The sequence below is a fragment of the Staurois parvus genome, unplaced genomic scaffold (genome assembly GCF_062004578.1).
Source record: "Staurois parvus isolate SC_StPar_1 unplaced genomic scaffold, SC_StPar_1.0 ptg000051l, whole genome shotgun sequence".
Lineage (NCBI taxonomy): Eukaryota > Metazoa > Chordata > Amphibia > Anura > Ranidae > Staurois > Staurois parvus.
In genome coordinates this window covers 39,657-62,386 of record NW_028317847.1, presented here as the reverse complement: position 1 = coordinate 62,386, position 22,730 = coordinate 39,657, and the positions used below count along the sequence as shown (strand labels likewise).

Genomic DNA, 22,730 nt, shown 5'->3' with positions numbered 1-22,730 from the left:
GTTTGTAAGATTGTAATTCTTGGTAATGTCACTGTTGCGCCACATTTTCTCCAATTGATGACGGTCTTCACTGTGTTCCATGGTATATCTAATGCCTTGGAAATTTGTTTTTACACTTCTCCTGACATACCTTTTAACAGAGATCCCTCTGATGCTTTGAAAGCTCTCTGCAGACCATGGCTTTTGCTGTAAGATGACTAAGAAAATGTCAGGAAAGACTTACTAGAACAGCTGAACTTTATTTGGGGTTAATCAGAGGCACTTTAAAGGATGGCAGATGTGTACTGACTATTTAACATGATTTTGAATGTGATTGCTTAATTCTGAACACAGCTACATCCCCAGTTATAAGAGGGTGTGCACACTTATGCAACCACATTATTTTAGTTTTTTACGTTTACTTCCCCCGATCCCTCCTAAAAGATTTCAGTTTGTTATTCAACCGAGTTGTACAGTTTATAGGTCACAAAGTTGGAAAAAAGTTCTGAAATGATTTATCTTTGCCTCATTTTTTTACATCACAGAACCCTGACATTTTAACAGGGGTGTGTAGACTTAAGATCCACTGTAATTTCTTATTGGCATATCATGTAACTGTGGAGCCATTTACATTAAGCAAATTTTTCTCACTGGCATTTTATGTAATTGTACAGGTTTTTTGGAAGGCATTTCTATGCTCAGGTTTTTGTACTACACTCATGATTTTTAATATTGTGTAATAAAATACTTTTTTTCTTCTTTTTTACAGTTGTTGGTATGGTACCCTATAGGTCCTAGTAGTTTTTTCGGTTAGGGTTTATGCTATTTTTTTTAGAACAACTATGCAAATCTCAGGACTGGTTGGACAGAAAAACAAATCCATTGGCCAGTTAAATGACTCCCAAAGTATATGTGTTCATCTGTTCATTTAGTCATTTGCCTGAAATTTAATTTTGTGACCTTTAGTAGACAACACTTTTTTTTAGTTTTGGATAGAGAGTAGATATGGATTAGAAGACCTGTGAATTTTTATTGCTGTCTGTGCCCCCATTATGGAGATTCACCCTCTCCATTTTTCCTGTCTACTGTTATCATTGAAAGCGAAATTAAAAGAAAATCCCAAATTTTGAGTTGTTCCCAGAAAAGTAATAGACAGGAAATCTTCCAATGGGGACACTAGTTTTGGTGACCTGGGAGTCCCCAAAGGAATTCCCTTATGTTGTAGTGATTTCCTTTCCTATCCCTGAGGAAGTCATGTGATTCGTGATGCAACACATAGGAAGGAAGTGTGGTGACATCATTTCTGGTTGGAAGGCGGCTGCCAACTTGGCAAACCTGTTCCTAAGTATTTGATGATCAATGCTTGTATGGGTCTGCTGGCCTGATTTTAAAAGTTGAGTATTCTATACCTGGTTTGTATACATTAAACATGGATGTATTACATTATGAGATGGCCTTTGATTTTTTTTGAACATGAATTTCTGATGAGGAATTGGAGAAGGAGCCAGTAAAGTACACTTACAGAGGAGAGCTGGTTGGATTTCAGGTTGATATTAAAGCGCATATGACCTATATTCCCTATCGGTCAAAATGGGAGGTGAGCGTGCACACTAGTTGGTGGAGGATTTTTAAGGGTGATCAATGTTCAAGTCACATGCGTTATATATACTGATTTGAAGTTTTTTCTGCATTACAGATCTTGATTTTTACTACATTTACGGACATTTATTCACAGACTGTCACTGGGTTGAGGGCTCAGCTGGGTGTTTATTATTCATCATTTTCTTTTTATTTTGTGTGCTTTGTTTTCTACATATATTATCATTATTATTATTTATGCTTTGATATACATCACTCTGATTGTTTATTTGCACATATGTTGAAGTTTCACTTATTGAATTGTTCATATTTGTTATTGCCTAGCAGGGCTTCTAGTCTGTTTGGATATTTTCATTCCCTTGTGTTTGGTTATTTTCTAGGTATGCACGTATATCACCTTAGTTAGGGGCTCTGTCAGGTGTTTACGTTTTGATTTATGGTTAGGTTTAGTAAGTAGCGCAGCACTATTTATCTATTCATTTCTTAGTGTTGTGGGAACGCAATTTGGTGTTTGCAGCCACTCTTAGTTTATCATTGTAGGTTTGGCAGCGCAAGAGGATTTTTTCTTTATTTGTTGGTCTTCGTGATTTGATTACTTCTTGTTTTGGCTATGGGACAGGAAGTGAAGGTATATTTCCCCAATGGGACACAGATGTAAAGAAAAAAAAATTTGAAAAAAATTTGACAGGGATTACTTTATCCACAATGAAAACAGTTTTTTTTCCTGTAGTTCTACTGTAAACTATAACTAAAAACAAAACTTTTTTTTTAGTTTCGGACAGAGTAGAAAGGGATTACAAACACCTGCCTGTTATTGTTGTCTGTGCTCCCATTGGGGAGTTTCACCCTCTCTATTTATCCTGTTTACTGTTATCACCCAGAGTGAATGGAGTTGTCACTTAACAGGAATAGGGGGGGAAATCTTTCAATGGGGCAGTAGTTCTGGTGACAGCCATGGATTCCCTTACTTTGAAGGGATTTCCCTTCTCTTCCGGTTTTGGATATGGGACAGGAAGTGAAGGAAAATCTCCCCAATAGGTCAGAGATGGTAAAAAAAAAAAACAAGTATAGGAAAATTCTACATTTTTGTATGACCCCAGAAAAGTAATAAGAGGGGAAATCTTCCAATAGGGATACTAATTCTGGTGACTTGGTGGCCCCAATGAATTCCCTTAATTTGCAGGGATATCCTCCCACTTCCTGTTGTGGCTATGGGAGGCATATTCCTTCAATGGAACACAAATAGCAAAAAACCCTACCTCCTTATCCAAAAGTCAAAAAAATTGTAAAATCCCTATTTCTGAGTTCATTGACAGGCAAAGCTCTTCTGATTCTTGGGTTTGGGTTGGGTTTATAGCACCAACTACAGGAGTAGGACACTAGACAAAGAAAACAGCACTGTCTATAGGCAGTCCTGCCTGGTATAAACGCCCTCTCTGCTATAGGCAAGCTAGATAGTCATAAAGCAGTGTCAGAAGCATAAACTCCAAAAAAGTAGGGGTTGGTGCTGTGTCCATCAATGAACTAAAAAAAAAAAAAAAAAAAGATTTTAGGGCTAGTAACAAAAATCCCGTTTTCAGAGAGACGCTCTTCAGAAAGTATCTGAAAGGCTGTGAAGAGTGCTCTTCAGAGATCAAAACACATGTGAACAAGCCGCAATACGTTACAAACAAAATCCAATGAACTATTACAGAAATGTTTTACCTACATTTTATTAAATGAAGCAACAGCCCAACAAATCTCTTTTGGTCAATAGGTGACTCAATACAAAACTTTCAGATGATGTTTTCCCGGAAACTCTATATGCCATCATAACCTTTGATACTGCAACTTGCGACACAGCAAATAAATTGGCAGCTTCAGTCACAGAGGCACCAACTAAGCGGTACCAACAATTTACCTCTTTAAAGCTCAGTAGGCTCTGACATGACTCCATATTAGTAGCAGCACATGCAGTGAATGGCGAAAGTGAGGCTTCCCAACTGCTAGCTAGGTGTCTCATCACACAGCGAACACAAAAGAGTGTTACGTGACTTCCGCTTTCAAGTGAAACATTTAGTCACTTTCACAACTGCAAATCATGTAGAGGTTCCATTTTTTGTCCAACCCCTGTATTTCTGTCATAGCAGGTTTCTTTTAACGCACTATTCTGCTTTTCTATTAGACTGGAACTCTTGTTTAATAGGGAAGTAACTATACATCAATCAAGTTACTGACCTAGAACGGTTATACAGGCGTTCTGACTTCAAACGGCTGCATGCACGTTCCATGGTTGCAACACACTGGATGGTAAAGCAATTCTGAGTTTGACAGCCACAGATGCATACATGAAGTCAACAATATCAGATCATATTTCTGTTACAACAGAGTGACTTGGATCTAACATAGGGTTTCCTGAACTCCTTCTCACTGGCAACCAGAGCAGCTCGGGGGAGTGCTGGAAAGGGAAGTATCAGCAATAGCTATGGCCACCACTGGTTCACTTTAATAAAGACTTGGACATTTGCCAGACTCAAATATTAGTTTGGATAAAGAAGAAGTCCTCTTTGCCCTGTCTGCCGCTCCCCCCTCCTCCTCCATGCATGCTGAGCGCCATACCAAAAAAGCAGCAGCTGCAGTGCTTGGAGTGTGTAGTGTGCTGGTATGCTCCAGGATCCCCAGTCTCAGTCACAGAATGGTAATGTAAGGGGTCAGGTCAGGCAACGCTTATATTGCTGTGATCTAGCTTAAGCCAAAAAAGAAATACTGGGACAGTATGAAAAAAAAATCAAATAAAAAATGAGCCGGCAAGACATAGAACAGTGCACGATGATTAAAAAGGATTAAGAAGTAATGTTACCAGTACTTACCAAGTTCTGGGGGCAGCACAGTCAGCCTGTTTCCTTGTATGTGCAGCTCCTTAAGCTGACTCAGCTCCCCTACCTCTTTAGGCAGCGATACTAGGTCATTATCCCGCAGACTAATCTGTAGAAAAATTCAAATAAAGCAAGACAGTCTAATACCAAGATGAAATAGGAGAATCGGCACTTGAAGCCATTATACTATATATGTAAAAGTAGAAAACTGCACTATGGAAATGCTGAACAACAAAGTCAACTGTGTTTTAAAAGGGAATTGTAGAGGGGTTTGTATACATTTTTCTTTATATTTAAAATATTTTTATCATCAGGTAAAAATGAACAGTTGCATAGGAATATTCATATTTTCCTTTCCAGCCAGCAGATGGAGCTTTGAGCGCCCTTTTACAAGTTTTGTAGGTTATCCTTATTTGCGTTGCTGATTACAGAGCCTAAAATGTTACAAAACCCACAACAGTAAAATCAGTGTATATATGCACGATAGCAAGCGTGTTATGCTCACTGTGGAATACAAGCGGTTAATCCTCTTCATTGTGTAAAATGGCTGCTTGATCCTGACTTCTCTGATTCGCCCCTTCTACTGCCCCCAATCCATCTGCTGATAGTACAGCACTCTAGGAGTCACTCTGCACATGCTCAGTTTGGTGTGTGTTTTTTTGTCTTTGGGAGCGTGTATGTGATAAGCACAGGGCCAATCAGCACTGCCCGGACAGAGGGTCAGGGGTTATGCAGCCACATAGGATAGTCAGATGAGAATGAAAACTCCTTCTACAAGCTTTAACCAGTGCTCAGCAGGACACTGTTAGAAATCACAAGACTGCTATATACTGCTGATGAGAAAAGGTATTTAGCAGTTTATATTTACTAAAATAATTGCATTTTCATGTTCTGTGTACTATGGAAGACCAGATATAGTGAATGCAAAGTTCTGGGTTTAGTAACACTTTAAGAGCTCCAGGTAAATGAGTAAGGGAGGCCATAAATGATTTGATTTTCTTTCCTACAACTGTAGGTTGTAGGAAACTAAATGGCTTGACTCCCCCATCAACACGGTCAGTGCTGTGGGGAATCCATCCCACAACGCTATTGTGTTCTGCCGGAGGGAGGGGCACAGGAAGCCTTCCCGACTGGAAGAACACAGCGATTACTGCCCTCAGCTATTTCTGCTGGCAGTAATATCATGGCAAAAATCTGACAGTCCCTGGTGAACCGACCAAAATTCAATCCATCTATGGTGGCTTAAGAGTAGTGACTACTCACACTTTGACCTTGCAACCATGCTATTGGCCATAGTTTGTTGGATTCCATATGCAACTGTACTCCCTAATTACCTTTGATGTGCAGACACAGTTCCCTACCTGTGTTTTTATGCTTTACTCTGAAAAATTATCTTTTAATACCTGAGGCTTGTACCCTTGTTTGTCTTGTGTCATAGTACTGGTTTGTCCTGGACTTCATGAGCTGCATGTTGGAGTGCATTCCTATCATCTCCCCATCGCTGTTCATTATGGAATTTATGGACTGCAATTTACCAGTTAGTACACACTACACAGTGTAGTGACTTCTTTTTTTTTTTTTTTCTCTGTGCTTCTCCTCCTACCTGCCTGTTCAGATGGATCCATACAGAGTTACAACCAGAGATAAAAGAGCCTGAAAATAAACCGCTACTGCTGTGCTCTTCCTTTAATTCTCTGGAAATCCTCTGTCAAGGATGCACATTTTGTTAAATGTTTTTGTTTGTTTTTACTATTTATATAACATTTTGTTTTAATATATAGATTAGTTTAACAAACTTATAAGCTCCAAGCACACTAGCTTAAAAAAAACGCCAGTGTTCTTGGCAGAAACAACTGGTGTTTGAGTTTTTAGTGGTTTTTGTGCCAGAAAAAAAACAAACAAACAAAAGCACTCAAAAAACACATTACAGAATGTTTCTGCCTGTAAACATGGAGCTTAAAAAAATGCCTCTAGACTGCCTAATGTGCATGGACATATAGGATAACATTAGTTGCTTCTACAGGAAAAAACAATAAACTCCTCTAAGAGTTTTTTTTAAGCCAGTGTGCATGGAGTTCAACTAAAAAAAAAAAAAGAACACATTAAATAATATTGACCCCTAACCATTATAGTTTCTCTTTAAACACACTTCTCACAGATCATCATGCCACCTTCTTTATAAGAAGTATTCTCTTACTTTTTTCCCAACTTACTTTTTTTATATGTGAAAGTTATTAATTCATGTTCATTGTACTGTATATGTAAAGTGAATCCAACAGCCATTTTGAATTTCAACTTAAAAAAAAAAAATAAAAAAAATCAAAGCATGGGTGGAGATTGGTTTGGTGGTAGAACTTCAGAAAAAAATAAGCCCTTAGGGCTCGTTTACATGGACAGCCAGTAAGGGGAAGGAGGGGGGCAGTAAAAATGTGTAGTTGAGCAATGGTTTTACTGCCCTTCTCAAGTTGCAACAGTGGCCAAGGGGTTGTACACATGGCCATGCTTCGCTTCAAAAATTATACCCCATGCCACATTTGTCAGACAGTAATGACATCAAATGTGACCCAAGTAGGCATTCAGGGTGCACAGCGGATTGCATTTTAAAAAAGGGATGGCAAGGGCTGCTACCTGTGTGAATGAGCCTTTAGAAGGACATTAAAACAGCTTTTTGGGTTACAAAGCTAAAAGGAACTCACCCTATTGTGTCTGTTTCTAGGCAACACCTTTATTTTTAAAAGCTCAGCACAGCTGGTGGCTTATCTAATAAGAAATTGCAGCAAGACAAAGCAAGCTGAGATTTCAACTATCATACGCCTGACCTCAGTAACCAGAAAGATCCATTTTAATGCCAGCCCCAGCAGCTGCACATATTCAGCCTACCTTTGCTCACGCATACCTCGAAGCAAAGCGACATGCTGAGCTCTTCCCATTATTAAGGAGCATGTTGCATACAACCCTCTCATGCGGCAGTGCCGACTGTCCACTTAGACACCCATTGCTGTGACATGGGGTACAGACAGTCCTCAGTCCTGTGTATGCTCCAAGTCTTGACGTAAAGCTTACACACGGCTTCTCCTGCCTCCCTGCAACTGGACAGAGAGGTGGGGGGGGGGGGGGGGGGTGCAGGTAAGTCAAGAATAAGCAGCTCTGGTGGGGTGGCATTAAAGTGTACCTGTTGCTTTGCCCTGCATGACCGAAACACCTGAAATGGGTTTTGTAGAGTCTAATATTTTGACAGGTCAGACCCATTCCTATAGACGTGTAGCACAGCCATTGTGCAGCACAACCTAGGAGCAAGCAGAACATGCCTATGTAATCTGCAGATTACAAACTACGTATAGTTGATATAAACAGCTGGCACTTTGTAACATATGTTTGGTCACGTTCTCAAAAAACATAATAATGATAGTTTCACTTCAAACTGATGTGAGGGCACAAAATGGGCATCAGCAGTGTGGTGAGTGCGGCAAGGCATTGAAAAGTGTAGTCCTTCACCCATGTTGTGCACTCAGCTACACATAAAGGGTTTGTGAATTATATGACATTTCCCCCATCTGTGCTCAGCTGTGCTTTTAACAGCCTGCCCAGAGTCGCCCTTTAATCACACATTCCTTGCAGCGATGGCGAACATGGTCATACTGACAAAGACAGGCTGATGCTACTAGTCGCAGTAGTTTATTTCTGCAAAATAAACCCAGCTACTTCTCAAATTGACTCAAGTTTACTCTCACAAAAAGGCTCAAGAAAGTGAATTGATTTTCCAGGAATTTAGATAAATTACTTACTATCTGCAACTTTGTGAGCTTCCCAATATCGGCCGGCAGGGTTTCAAAATCGTTGTCACTTAGATAGAGAGCACGCAGGGTGGCTGCAAATTAAACAGCAATATATAAACAGAGTGTCGTGAAGCTGCAGCGCAGCAGCCCTGATCAATAGCGCAAGTCAGCTCTGATTAATAACCCCGGCTCGGTGAAAAGCCTCTGACATACCCAGGGCTCACGGTAATAACAAGGAGGTCAAACGCAGATTTAAAGGCTTATTGTATACCTCGCATGTACAGGAAGACATCTATATATATATATATATATATATATATATATATATATATATATATATTGGAGAATGACAATTAAAGTAGGCCTGTCCCACAAGCACTGTGAACTCCTAATTAAAGCTGAATTCCATGAAGGTAAAGAAATAAAAAAAACAAAAAAACAAAAACACCAATTAACACAGTTATGTATTCATTAAAAACAAAATCCTTTTGAAATTTAGCCAAATACCGGATTTCATCACCTTCTTACAATCCCCCATACAACAGAACGCAGACTGGGAGAGGGAGGGCCAGTGTAAGGAGCAAAATCAGGGTCTCCTGTATGCACATGTGCAGACAGGAGACCAGAGGGATGGACTCCTCAGTGTGCTGCTGCCCCTTCCCTGTCCAATCAGCAGCCTAATGGGTGTGTTCTTGACCAAAAAGGTATAGCAGTGGAGCTCCAGGACCTGGCTCAAAACAGTTTGCAATTCTGAAAATAATTCTCATACACAAATTTTAGCTGTGCTTAGCAGTTTGCCTGAAGTTCAAATTTAAAGTATATGTGGAAATTTGGGAAAAAAACAAACAAACAATCTTTTCAGTTTAGCCCCCATTTACACCAGGTGCAACTTCTCATGCGACTTGACAGATCAAAATTGCATGACAAGTCGCACTATGGAATAGTTGAAATCGGTGCAACTTGAGTCACAGCGATTTTGAAAAAGGTTCCTACACAGTTTCTGTGCAATTTCATGTGCGACTTGCATTGACATCTGTGTATGAAGTCGCACAGATGTTGACAAGCAGCACATGAAGTCGCACTGATTGGCGGCTTTGAAATCGAGCTGACGTGGCGCAACTTCAAAGACGCACCCAGAGTCAACTGGGTGTTAAAATAGAAATGAAAGGCAAAACATTTGAGCATAGATATAAAAAACATTATAAATATCTTGTTTCCTCTTTTTATATAAGTTATCAAATACCCTCTGTTCTAAACTGCATATGGAGCTGGGGGAGGAGAAACAGCAGGATATTGGGAATAGCAGTGCAGGGTGGAAGCAGGGGGGTGTCAGCACAAGACTGAGGAGAGCAGGCTGAGTTCCCAGCACAGCTAGGGAACTGACCACACTGTGTTCTCATGCTTAGTGTGCTCAGTTTTTAGTAAGAAAAGCAGAGGGACTGGCAGGAACAGCAGGGAGTTCACACAAAGGAAGCAATACAAAGAGAACAGGATACTTTTTCATACAAGTACACGGTACAGTAGGCACATATCAGGAATGTGAAATGCTGGGTGTACATATTTAAATTTTTTTTAAAAATAGATTTTAAATATTTATATTTTAAAACATGCCACTGCTAAAATTACTTTTTATAACTAACACTTGAAACTCCTTTTATTGCAATGAGAAAATAGGTAATAAAACACTGAACACCTGTTTGTCAGCCCCTGCCCCTCCACCACTGTACCTTGACTGACAGCACACAGTTACACATGGAATAGAACAGGGACACCTGGGCTGCTTTATTTTCTGGTTCAGACATGGAGACAAGGGATAATGGCCATACACAACAAAAGAGAAAAAAATTAACATTCCTCCATGTGCGTATGTGATCAGATTGTAGTCTTTGTAAACCATTATGGAGCTATGGAAAGGGCTGGTTACAAGCCTGTCATGCTAACCCCGTTTTCAATTCTCTCAATATTACTACCACTAGAACAACTATCGTCAAAAAGCAATCTTTATATTCCACACACCTCAAAACATGGATCAAAATTTGGCCGGTTGAGCAGAAACCGGCTGAATTTCAATCTATCTATAGCCATTCCAGTTCATGAGAAGTTGATCTATTGAGAGACTTCTTATGAACTGGCCTGTTGGAAAATTTTGCTTCCATAAAAATGACATGAAGTCATTCAGCTGCAGTACTGATCAGTGTATTCTGATGGTGGGGGGAGTCCCGTGTTCAGAATACAATGACACAGCGGGGAGGATTTCTCCATCCACCTCAAATGTGGAGATGGAGGAATCAGTTCCCTTTTTTTCCCCCACTCAGCTCACCGACTGAACCATGTATGGCCAGCCCTACAGGTTTTCATGCTGATTCTCTGGTTTCATTTATTTTCTGGAAGTGGTTAAAATGTACCTGTCACCCATAAGCATGCCTGTTGGTGGAATGGCACCATTATGTAGAGCAGCCTGTTGCAACCAGGGTGCCCAGGCATTCTGGAGTGTCTTCGGGGTGCCTTGGCAAAATGCCTAAAAATTGCACCAGTCAATGAGTGTATGAAGCCTGCCTTTTAGTTATACAAAGCCACAGGTTTTCATTGTGCACCATTACAACCTTCCAGTCACTAGCATCCTAACAACCAATGACATCATCAGTTTATAAAAAGGATGTTGAGCACCTACACCGCATCCTTCCCTGCCCCTCTCCATCAACACTGGGGTCACATTAGCTGAGGGAGAGAAACAGAGAAAAGAAACATTGGAATCCTAGTCAGTAACAGTATGCAAAGGTGTATTTGTTTGGAACAATAAGTCACCTCTAACATTTATGAATGGGGTGCCTCAAGATTGTGCAGAATTTTAAAGGGTGCCTTGACTGAAAAAAGGTTGAGAAACACTGATTTAGAGCGGTGGTCTTCAAAGTGCAGGCCAGATGTTGTCCTTTGCTGGTATTTATCCAGCTCTTGGGGCATTGTTACGTTCACTGATACGAAGCACTGTTCTTCCCAATGACACAAACGATGAGGCACCATTCCTTTAACTGGCACCAACAACGGGGCACTATTCCTTCCACTGACACCAACAACGGGGCACTATTCCTTCCACTGGCACCAATAATGGGGCACTATTCCTTCCACTGACACCAACAACGGGGCACTATTCCTTCCACTGATACCAATGATGGGGCACTATTCTTCCCACTGACACCAACAACGGGGCACTATTCCTTCCACTGACACCAACAATGGGGCACTATTCCTTCCACTGACACCAACAACGGGGCACTATTCCTTCCACTGATACCAATGATGGGGCACTATTCTTCCCACTGACACCAACAACGGGGCACTATTCCTTCCACTTTCACCAACAATGGGGCACTATTCCTTCCACTGACACCAACAACGGGGCACTATTCCTTCCACTAATACAAATGATTGGGCATTATTCCTCCTCCTACTGACCACAGGTGTTATGTCATTTTTGTCTACCCTTACTGAGCACCAAGACTGAGGCATTGTTTACTCCCACCCACTGATGTTGCTGCATGTTCTACTCACACTGGCTACAGTCCGGCCCTCAAAGTCTGAAGGACAGCAAACTGACCCTTTGTTTAGAAAATTTGGAGACTCCTGATTTAGAGAATACAACTTCTAAGTTCAGTAGTTATAGGTAAGTGACATGATTAATAAACATATATAACCGATCGCATATAGATTGGGTATTGATTGCTTTTGCACACTAAAATTCATTTAGGAGTATTTTTCCTGAAAATTTGTGTTTGATAATTGACTGCGCAAACATTGTGCATCATAAAAAAATTGAATCAGCCACCATTTTATTCTCCTGGACCTCTGCTATCAGGAAAGATTTAATGTTTGGGGGCCTAAGTAAATTTCAAGCAAACACAAATGCTGATTTTAACATGTATGTGAAAATTTCAACATTGCCAAGAGGAAGCAAGTGGCTAAAGTGAACTTGTCACACAATATTTCCCTTACATAACATACATTGGTGAAGTATTCTTTCCGTACCGCTCAAAGCCCTCTGAGAAGCTCACATCCATAATGTGTTTTACAATAAATGGTATCTCTGTGTAACATCCTCTGGGTGATGAATTTATAGACTGGCCTGTGTTTATGGACTCATTTGCATTTTATACTAAACGGAATTTCTGAACTGCAAACGGGCTTTTATAGTGCACACATAAGGGCCGTTGAGGCTCTGTAATGGCAATGTACATAACAACTAAAACCAAATTATTGCTATGGTTTATTTAATGCGGTTTATCAAGAGTAATGTAAAAAACTGAGCATTGGGCCAACGTACAGAACAATCAACAGGACACAGTCTGAATAATAATGTGTCACTTTTGTGGTTTGCTGTATCATGTATATTCAGTTAATTTGTTTTGAGTGTTTTTTTCCTTGTTGACTTTTTCCCTGAACACTGCAGATGTATATTCTTGAAGAGATGAGAGAGAAGTAAGAATAGAGGTCGTAGGAGGAATAGTCTAAAATGACTGATCACTGATCGATGAAGAGCTTTAAAAACTGAAACATCCTTTAAACACGGAATGCAAAGAATGAGAATACTACAAGTTAATAATAAATCCAGTATAGATTTAATAATCTTGATAAACGATCAGAAGGTATATCCAAGGTATATTCATAACTGGGATCACAACTGCGTTACGGGCATCACAACTACCCTTCATCAGGGCTTGAGTGCTATCAGTGATTGAAGGAAATGCTGGACAAAAAAAAAGGATTAGGGATTAGTGCACATCACAGTGCAGGTGCCAAGTTGACTGGCTTTACCTTCTGAACATTTGAGATTAATAACTCTGTACTAGACTTATTATAAATGCTGCATTCTCTTTGGGCCATTCTAGGGACCTGCAGGGATATATTGTATGCTAGAGAGCTGCCTCTTAGAACTAGAGATCATACTCGACTATACTTATCCTTGGATCTGGCACCCCACCAACTCTTCCCTTAGATCCTTTAACCATGCCTATGCAGCACGGATGTCTGTGGGGAAATTGCATATTTCATATTCTTTATTAATGTTGGCCTCACAAATATCTAATGAAGCCTCTAATATTCTGATTATTCTGGTTACCTTAGTTGACTATTGGAAATTCATTGTAAACTGACTAGTTGGACAAGCCAAGCCAGACCACTTCTCTTCTTTCAGGAATGTGCCATCTTTTTTAAAAGGTCATCATGTTGTTTGTAACGGGGGGGGGGATACTTTATCTGTATCTGCCATTACTTGTAATAACTGTTTTACTTATAAATATTTGTGTGATCTCTCTTTGCACATATCAAATACAACCCTAAAACCGTTGCAAAACAAATGTCTAAAACTATAAGGTATAAAGTGTCAGTGCTTGTGAGCTACTATGGTGTATTAAAAAGCAATTGTGAAACTGTGTTAATTCTTATTGCGGTTTGTCGACACTGACACATACCCATATAAATGTGTAAATTATCTAATGAAAATTATATATTACGTTAGTGTCACGCTCCATAATAATTAAATTTAAATAGTAACTATATTAAAAAAGGAAATTTATTTAACAAGTCCACCTTAGTGTATTCGGAGTGCAATAAGTGCTCTAATAATAATATTAAAAATATATAAATATGTGAATAATGTTTAAAAAAAGATAAAATATATTATTTAAAAAAGTGATAGAAATTAAATATATCAATACATTTATGGTGTTCAGAATTTCAAAAGAAATCAAAATAATGTCCAATCCAGAAAGTCCACTCCGTGATTATAGCAAAATGCCAGATATAACTTTCTTTCTTATGCACTCACCTGATTTTTAGCCCTACCAAACAGTAAGGCTAAAATAGCTTTTTGTCTTTTTTGGACAAGTAAGGTAATTTCCAAACTTTGGCTGTGATCCAGAGCTGATGGGCAGCTGAATGCAGTGATTCACTTTTCCCACATTTTTTAATATATTTACTATTTAAATTTAATTATTACGGAGCACGACACTAACTTAATATATAAATGTCTAAAACTGGCCATGTGTTTTACAGTAGGTTGGTGCACTCCTCTTCAAGTTCAGCAACAAATGCATACAGTGAGGTACCTCTACCATTCAGCAAATCTAATTCTGTGCCCTCTTATAGCCTAATGCCAGATGCACTTTCTAAACAGACTTCAACTGTCTCCAACCCAAACTTCTGGCACCCCCACACACTAAATTGGTGGCTTCTCATTGGCAGAATAAAAATGAATATTGTGGCATTCACAGACAGATGTGCTATTTCTAATCATAGTGCACATGTGACAGGATGCATTTAAAGTGTTTGTAAAGCCTGAAGGTTTTTTACCTTCATGCATGCTATGCTCCACCAGGTCACCTCTTGATCCAGAAATGTCCGTGAGAGCCTCAGTTCTCTAGGTACTCACACTCCTGATTGGCTCACTGGCTGTGACGGCCAATCAGGAGAGGGAGGAGTGAGGTGGGGCCGAGCCATGTCTGTGTGTGAATGGACATGCAGAGCCGTGGCTCGGAAGCACACCTGCTAGGGTGCCCCCTCAACAAGCTGCTTGCTGTGGGGGCACCTGTCGGGAGGGAGGTTCCAGGAGCGCTGGCAGGGAACCCGAGAAGAAGAGGACCCAGACTGCTCTGTGCAATACCATTACACAGAGCAGGTAATCATGACCTTTTTTTTAAAAAAACAAACAACTTTAGTATCACTTTAAAACTGAACATATACAGGACGGATTTACCAGATCAAGGATTTATATTTTGGTTCACCCAGTCCAGAGATTTACACAGCCCTACCAGACAGAACAGCCAGTACGGTGACCTGAACTTTGGCTACCACAGCTTAGTAATATTAGTTGGTCATGTCTCTGCCCCTGGCCTGTGACTGGACAGTAAAGACGAAGCAGCACACCATTGAGCTAATCTCCAGAGCACTGCAGTATGTCTGATTAGCTTCTTGTGCTGTTTTATCTCTCAGAGTTCAACTTTATAGGAGATTTCAAGAGACTGATGACAACTCAAATTTAGATACTTACTAATAAAAATGCACTTAAAGGGTAGCTCAGCTTTTGGGGAAAAAAAATAGCAAATAAAGAAAATATAGCATATACAAATTGCAACTCAAGTCATATTGTAATTAAAGGTTATTAAAAACTACCTTTACTTTTCAATCAGCAGCACTGCAATTTTCTGTAAAATGCAGTACAATATGGCTACCTGGAGGTGTTTTGTACACAGAATGTTATTGGCTTACTGATTTTCCCAGAAGTCTGCACTAAGTTACAAATCAGATTTCAGGCATCCCCTGAAAAAAAAAGTCATTTTTGGTGAGATACTCCTTATAGGAAATCACATCTAAAGAGATGCAGACCCTGCAGTTTTCCTCAGAGCCCTGCAGTTGCAGCAGCTGATTGATAATTATAAGACCACTACCATTAGTTCACTTTGCACATGGACACTGACAAACATCAAGCTCTTTCTTCAGAATACCAAACAGAAGAAATCTGCAACAAACTTTGCTAAAATCCTTGCAATGTACATAGATCACCCAGAGGGGAAAGTTTTTTTTTCTCAACAAACGTGGAGTGACGCTTTGAAAAGTAACTTCACTTTTAATGAGAACAAAACAAAAAACACAGACCCCTCTGGGTGATCAATGCTCAATGCACTTAACAAAATCTGTTGAAGCTCTGCTTATGCTCTGAAGAAAAAGCGGTTTGTCTTTTACATATTGAATGGGAGGGTCTGGTTCACAGGTAATCAGCAGGTGTAATTGCAGTGTTCTTATGAGTCTGTATCCCTTTAAGAAGCAAAAAAAAAAAAAAATGACGTTTGTGTTGCAGAGGATACCTAAAATCTGATTTGTATCTTAGTGCAGATTTCTGGGAAAATAAGTGAGCCAATCACACAAGCAGGAAATTACATTTTTGGAGGCATTCTGCACACCAATAGAATAACAGAACACCTCCAGGTTGCCATATCACACCGAATTCTACGGAAAAAAAAAAGTGCTGTGGACTGAAACAGAAAGGCATATTTTTAGAACATTAAATTACAATATGGCTTCTGTAGCAATTGTATATACTATATTATTTTTTTGAGGTGTTATTTTTTTTCCCCATGAAAGTGGAACTCTAGTTGTTTTTGAACACCCCCCAACCCCACATAGGAAAAAAAAGATTTATACAAAAGGCCGTATGGTGGTATCTAGAGACAAAAATGCATTACCGCAGAGTTCTCTCCACTGAGGCCTGGTTTACATCTATGCAGGTGGTAGCGGGTGTGGGAATTGCAGTGATTCCCACACCCGCTACCACCTGCAATCAAAACACGCTACTGTTTACAAACGTGCAGGGCTGCCATTCATTCATAATGGCACCCCACGCATCTAAAAATGTGTTGCGTTTGTGGGTGCGGGAACCGGCTGCTGCATTTTTAAAATGCTGCATGCACCTTTATTCTGCGGGAAATGTAGGCACAGAAGCCCATTCAAATGAATGGGCTGCCGTGACACGCAAACGCAGGTCACAAACCCGTGTAGATGTGAACCAGGCCTGAAGGTATATTGCAGTAAAAGTTTAATTTCTCTTTTTCATAGCGCTGACCTCTTCAATTCCAATAAAAATGGAGTTCTGTTTTTTTTTTTTTTCTATTAAGCACATACCTGCATGAATTGGTGTTTTTGTATAAATTGCATGTAACCATCACTAAATATGTAATTACAATTTGGAACGCATTTGCTTACAGTTTAAATGTTGAATCTGTGGGACAGGACCCCAAAACATCTTACAGTACATTTACTGGGGTCACCATATTGTTAGAAATTCTATTAACTCACCAGAGTTCTACTGAAGTCTGTTTTGAGGATACAGGCTGTTGGGGTCCCTAAAAGCAATATATTGACACCTGGGCCACAAGCGTTAAGCAGCTCTGGTATACAAAGGCCATGAAAGCAGGATAGAGAAAGCTCTTACTTAAGTAAAAGAAGTTTCCAGGTAAGTAGGTCTCGCTCAGGTTGTTATAAGTCAGATCAAGGACTTCCAGTGCTGGCAAAGAGCCAAATCCCCTTGGTAAGGAATTTAACCGGTTCATGCTGAAAGACACAAGAAAAGGAAACCCAAATCTACATTTAGCATTAAAGGGCAAAGTAAAAGATACAAAACACAGAAAGTGAAGGCTATTAAACACTGCAAGTGTGCTAAAACTGCAAAATTTACTTTAAAATTACCTTAATCTGAAATTTCAGCATACCACTTCAGCCAGAATCCACTTCAGCCAGAATCCAGAGAGCACCTCATATGGTCAGTAGAAGTGTATATCTTGAAACCATTCCAATCCCCAAACATATTGCACAAATGTCCAAGGCAGGTTTAAATCTGGTGGATGTCTGTCTATCTGTATGTATGTGTAGGAAAGGAAGGATTCTCCAGTAGGTATGTCTGGGAATACCCCTTCAGCTTTACAATCTGAGAATCACAGAACCCCTGATTAATGACAAGAGCAGTGTGCAACAATGTCTGGGTACAAAACCGAACCCCTGAAAGGTAGTCTGCGGTCCCTCTATGCATCACAGGCTTAATTTCATTTTTAGAAAAAAAAAAAAAGCACATCCACTCTAGTTCCCTGACCAAATCTGACCTAACTCTCCTCCCCCTAATCCTGTTGCTTACCTCTGTCTGGTGATGGCAGGCTCCTACAAAGCTCACCACGTTGGGCCCGTAATCTTCTCCAGAGCTACCCGCCCATGCACAGTATCTCCCTATAAACTTTTATGGGGCTCAACAGTAGATGGCAAGGAATTCAGGCCAATTCAAAGAAGTTACTTGGCAGGTGCAGGAATTCCCAAGGAAGCCAAGCCTTGCCTCCTCCAGCTCGCGGATTACTGCTGCAGCCCTTCGCAGTAGGCTGGCTCTTGGGAGGAGCTATGCAAATATCAATATGTCTTGATAGATGGATATCGGTCTGGAGGAGTGGGTGTTACTAGTGTTGGTGACCCTCCATGACCAGAGATGGGACGTTGGGGTAAAAATAGGAAAAGAAAAAAAATCTGGGAAAAAAAGTTTTTCCCCCCCATTTTTTTTTTCCAAAGCCTTTTTTGTTTTATTTCCCAGAAAGTTAAAAAAAAAAAGTGTGGAACATGTTATTTTACTATAATAAATAATATATCTATGACATGGTATTCAAAATATCTATCATGAAGACCTTAGTGAAAGATTTCTGAGACTATGTAAAGTCTTACTGCAAGTTCTCTCAGCAGAAGATAAGCAAATCCTGTAATACAATTCAAGTAACACTGTACTTCTGAATGCATGTCTCAAACACGATATGCATGTCTGCCACTAGGGGGCACTGCAGGGGAAAGCCTCCAGTTTAGTTTGCTTGTGGGCCCCATCTTGTATCTCCTACATTTGGGTGATTGTTGGGGTACAGTAGAAGATAGTTTCTGCCCTCCTCTCAAGCCTTAATTGATAAGTAAGAAGGTACATTTGACAAAGTGAGTTTATCTTTATAACCTTTACATTATTCCTCCACCATCACAGAATAATGTTTCCTTTTGTTGCAGTTGTAGTCTGCTCAGTAAATTGTGTTTTCTTTTCCTCCTCTCAGTAAAATGGTGAGAGTTTGGAAACATTTCCACAGTACAATTTCTGCTGAGAGCAAAGCTGCAATTTGCAAATATTAGGATAAGAAATATTCTTTTCCAAATGCTACAAGGATGACAAAAACACATCCCTGTATGCCAGAGGTGCTCTAAAAACATTAAAAAATACTTCATGGAGTTAAATGATGAAGAACCAGAATGAAAGTGCAAGTAGCTTTTCCCTTCAGAGTTCTCATTCCACAAACACTCGTTATGCTGCTTCTGGATCATCACAAATTTTAAAAAGCAAGTTTAGTTTGTTTACGGAATAAACTGTACATTTATTTCAAGCATAATACTTTTATATACACTGCATTTCATGTACTCAGTGTAACAAAAATCGGGCAGCAGCTGTAGCATTAGGAACAGATTACCCTAAAAACGGCTGGAACATGTAACATGTTCCCAAAAGGTAAACGTATCTTTTAAGTCTTTCTGCCCTATAAAACTGTAAAATTCGGGAAAGGAGTTTCAGTGGGAGCCGGATCGCCATCATCATCATCCAGGAGCTTACAAAATTAGGTCTGCATAATTTGACCTGGAGCATCCCTTTAGGATTGGACCTGATAGGCACAACACAATTCTTCTTTTCCAGTTCCTATAAGCTGTATTGTCCAATGTTCAAGCAACAGTTTGAATCAAATCTGATTATTTTGTCTGAGTCAGTGAAGAAAAAAAAAAAAGATCCTTGATCAAGAATGATTGTTTGCCAAAATAATATGATTTATGGCCATTATTTTTGCCCTACTCCTTGGGCCTTTAAAACAATCTTCCCCTGTATGTTGATTGAACGGAACAGCTTTCAGGAAAAATTGATGGAACACTCAAATACTTAGAGATATAGATGTTTGAATAACCCTGCTGGGACTATATTGTGTTCTATTTTTATCCAGAAGATGCACTTGATATTCAACCCAGTCCAAAACTTTATACCAGATATTCTAATGGAAATGGCTGGGGAGATTTGTTTTTCGCTTGTTACTGACATCTTTCACTGTCATCAAGAATAAAGCTGATTTCTGGTTGAAATTTCTCTGTGTCAGCACTTATGAAAGTCTGCAAGATGACATTATGTGGTAGATTTACTAAAACTGGTGCACTTCGAATCAGCCAATCAGCTTCTAACTTCAGCCTATCCAATGAAGCTTTGACAATAAAACCTGGAAGCGGATTGGTTGTCTATGCAGAGATTCTGCCCTCTCCAGTTTTAGTAAATCTCCCCCCATATGTCATCGGCTTACAACCAGGAGAATTTCAACTTTATCCTTCAGCTACACATGGAACTTCTATCACTTCAACAGCTAGTTTATATATTTCTAATATGCAAACAATTAAATGTAAAGAAAGTGAAAGGACAAAACAGAACTTTGGAAGACATGCCCATAAAAAGGCAGGCAGAGGGCAAAGGTCTCGTCACCAGTATTGCAAAGGTGGCCATCTTGTAGGGCTTTGCTTCTTCATGTTGGTGCCTCCAGCAAGCAGAACAATGAACAGCACAGTAGCACAGCATTGCCAATCTCACTTCAAATCATCTGAGACTAGAAGAGGCAGAAGTGCCTTAGAACAGGGGTCTCCAGACTTTTTAAACATCCTTCAGACTGTAGGGGGGACTGGACTGTGGCCATTGGGAGTAGAAAAGGTCCCAATGTCAGTGGGAAAAAAACAATGCCCCATCTTTGGTGCCAGTGGGTGGAATGGTGCCCCACTGTTTGATGTCAGTGGGTGAAATGGTGCCCCATTGTTGATGTCAGTGGGTGGAATGGTGCCCCATTGTTGATGTCAGTGGGTGGAATGGTGCCCCATTGTTGATGTCAGTGGGTGGAATGGTGCCCCATTGTTGATGTCAGTGGGTGGAATGGTGCCCCATTGTTGATGTCAGTGGGTGGAATGGTGCCCCATTGTTGATGTCAGTGGGTGGAATGGTGCCCCATTGTTGATGTCAGTGGGTGGAATGGTGCCCCATTGTTGATGTCAGTGGGAGGAATTGTGCCCCATCATTGATGTCATCGGGACCAAATATTGGTGTCATTGGGAGGAACTGTGGCCCGTCATTTGGAAAAACTGTGCCCCTTCATTGGTGTTGGGGGGTTGAAATTATGCCCCAGTGTTGGTATCAGTGGACCGGCCCCTGGGCTGCAGTTTGCAGACAACTGCCTTAGTTGTTCTCAAACCACAGATACACAGCCTTGAGGCTTAAGCACACACACACACACACCAGGAAGTGCACTGATACGTTCCGGGAGGAATGATATGTTCCTATAACATAGCATATCTTTACTTTTTGAGTTCAGTTTCACTTCTGCTTTTGTCTAGGTAGAGAAAATCTATATTTAGCTGATGGTGAACAGAAAAACTATCTATCCAATCCCATGAAACAGCACTGAGCCAATCGCCAAGCAGCAGAACTGTCACACGAGATGAACGTTCGTAAGTCACATGCTGCTTCATACCCAGAAGTACCAGGTATTTTCTTCCCCTCTTTTGGATGAACAGCCAGTAAGACACTAACTGACATGATGTGATAGCACTCCCTCTACTGTATCTATGGGGAGCAGCATTGTCAGCATTGGGCAGGACTACAGAGTGCCTCCCCTTCTCCATCACTAAATGACGAAGATGTTCAGTAGTTCACACACATAGTTGTGAACAATGTGACTGATAACAGTGCTGCACAGGCAGAGAGCACAAGTTATCAGATGACAAGATTTCAGACGGGACCAAAAGGTGTTTTATGCACTTATGATTTAATTGGCATACTACCCTCAAGCAGTGATGGACCTTGTGGTATTTCAGTGCATCACATTGCTTTTTGTTTAATTTTTTTAATCTTTGTTATGAGTGTGCAAATATACACACCTTTCAAGTCTCTACACAGCAGCTAGGTGCTATTAACTGCGGTGACTTTTCTTGCCATCAGATTTACTGCAGAAAAATGCAGCAGGTCCCACACATCACTCCAGCATTGTAGCGTAAACAGGGCATATAGGAATCAATTATTCTCTATGCACCATAGCACCGACCTGTGTTGTTCTGTCCTCAAATACACAGGTCACCACATATAATGTGATAAAGCCTTAACATGGCAAGAGGGAACAAATAAGAGAAATAAGAGAAATTCAATGTTCAAAATTTATATACCATATTCACAAGTTATTCATTTTTTAATTACTTTACAACTGAAAAGAATTGAAAGGCTGTGCATACATAATAGTGTTTATCCCTCTTGCCTGCTTGTTGCCTGTAGACAAGAATGGACCACTGTAAAGTCAGCTGTGTTCAAGGACAACACTGCCCTGATGCTCATCTTTTGGCCAATTAGGCTTAAAAAAAAAAAAATCATACCCGAGATTAAGATGTTTGAGCTTCTGAAGGCTGCTGATCTGCGTTGGAAGCTCCTCAATCTGGTTGTTGAAAAAGTTGAGAACCTCCAAGTTTTTCAAATCAGCAATGTTGGCTGGCACACCTAAAAACACAGAGGAAAAATGTGTCATCGACAGGAAGAAAAATATCCATACAAAATCAGTTATCACTGTTCTTTATGCTTTGCTTTTGGCCCCACACTGTTAATGATGGTAGACATAAGGATACAACACAGTGACATCGATTTACTGAAAGAGTAGAGTATGTTCACTTTCAAAGTGAATTTTTACTTATGTCAGTGAATGTGGAGAAACAAAGTGAAAATTCAGTTTGCAAAGAACACCCAACCAATTGGAAGGAACATTTAAAAAAAAAAAAAAAAAAAAAAAAAAAACAGGATTTCTGCTTGATGCATTGGATATTTTTAGTAAGCACAAGTTCACCTCACTGTGCAAGGAAGGAAAATTCACTTTGTACAGTGAAGCCCCGCAATTACACCCGAGTGTTTTGGCAC

At 40.1% G+C, this 22,730-nt stretch overlaps 1 protein-coding gene across 1 annotated transcript in view; it reads right to left on the bottom strand.

The window, feature by feature from the left end:
* RSU1 (Ras suppressor protein 1) overlaps window positions 1-22,319 on the bottom strand; it is a gene marked incomplete at its 5' end in the record, with an annotated part of 170,161 nt that extends 147,842 nt beyond the window's left edge. The window contains 4 exons of the mRNA XM_089666419.1: window positions 4,428-4,542; window positions 8,219-8,301; window positions 17,190-17,308; window positions 22,199-22,319. Of these exons, the coding sequence (XP_089522545.1) occupies window positions 4,428-4,542; window positions 8,219-8,301; window positions 17,190-17,308; window positions 22,199-22,319 (438 nt within the window). The remainder of the gene's footprint in view (window positions 1-4,427; window positions 4,543-8,218; window positions 8,302-17,189; window positions 17,309-22,198) is intronic.
* Window positions 22,320-22,730: the final 411 nt, after the last annotated feature.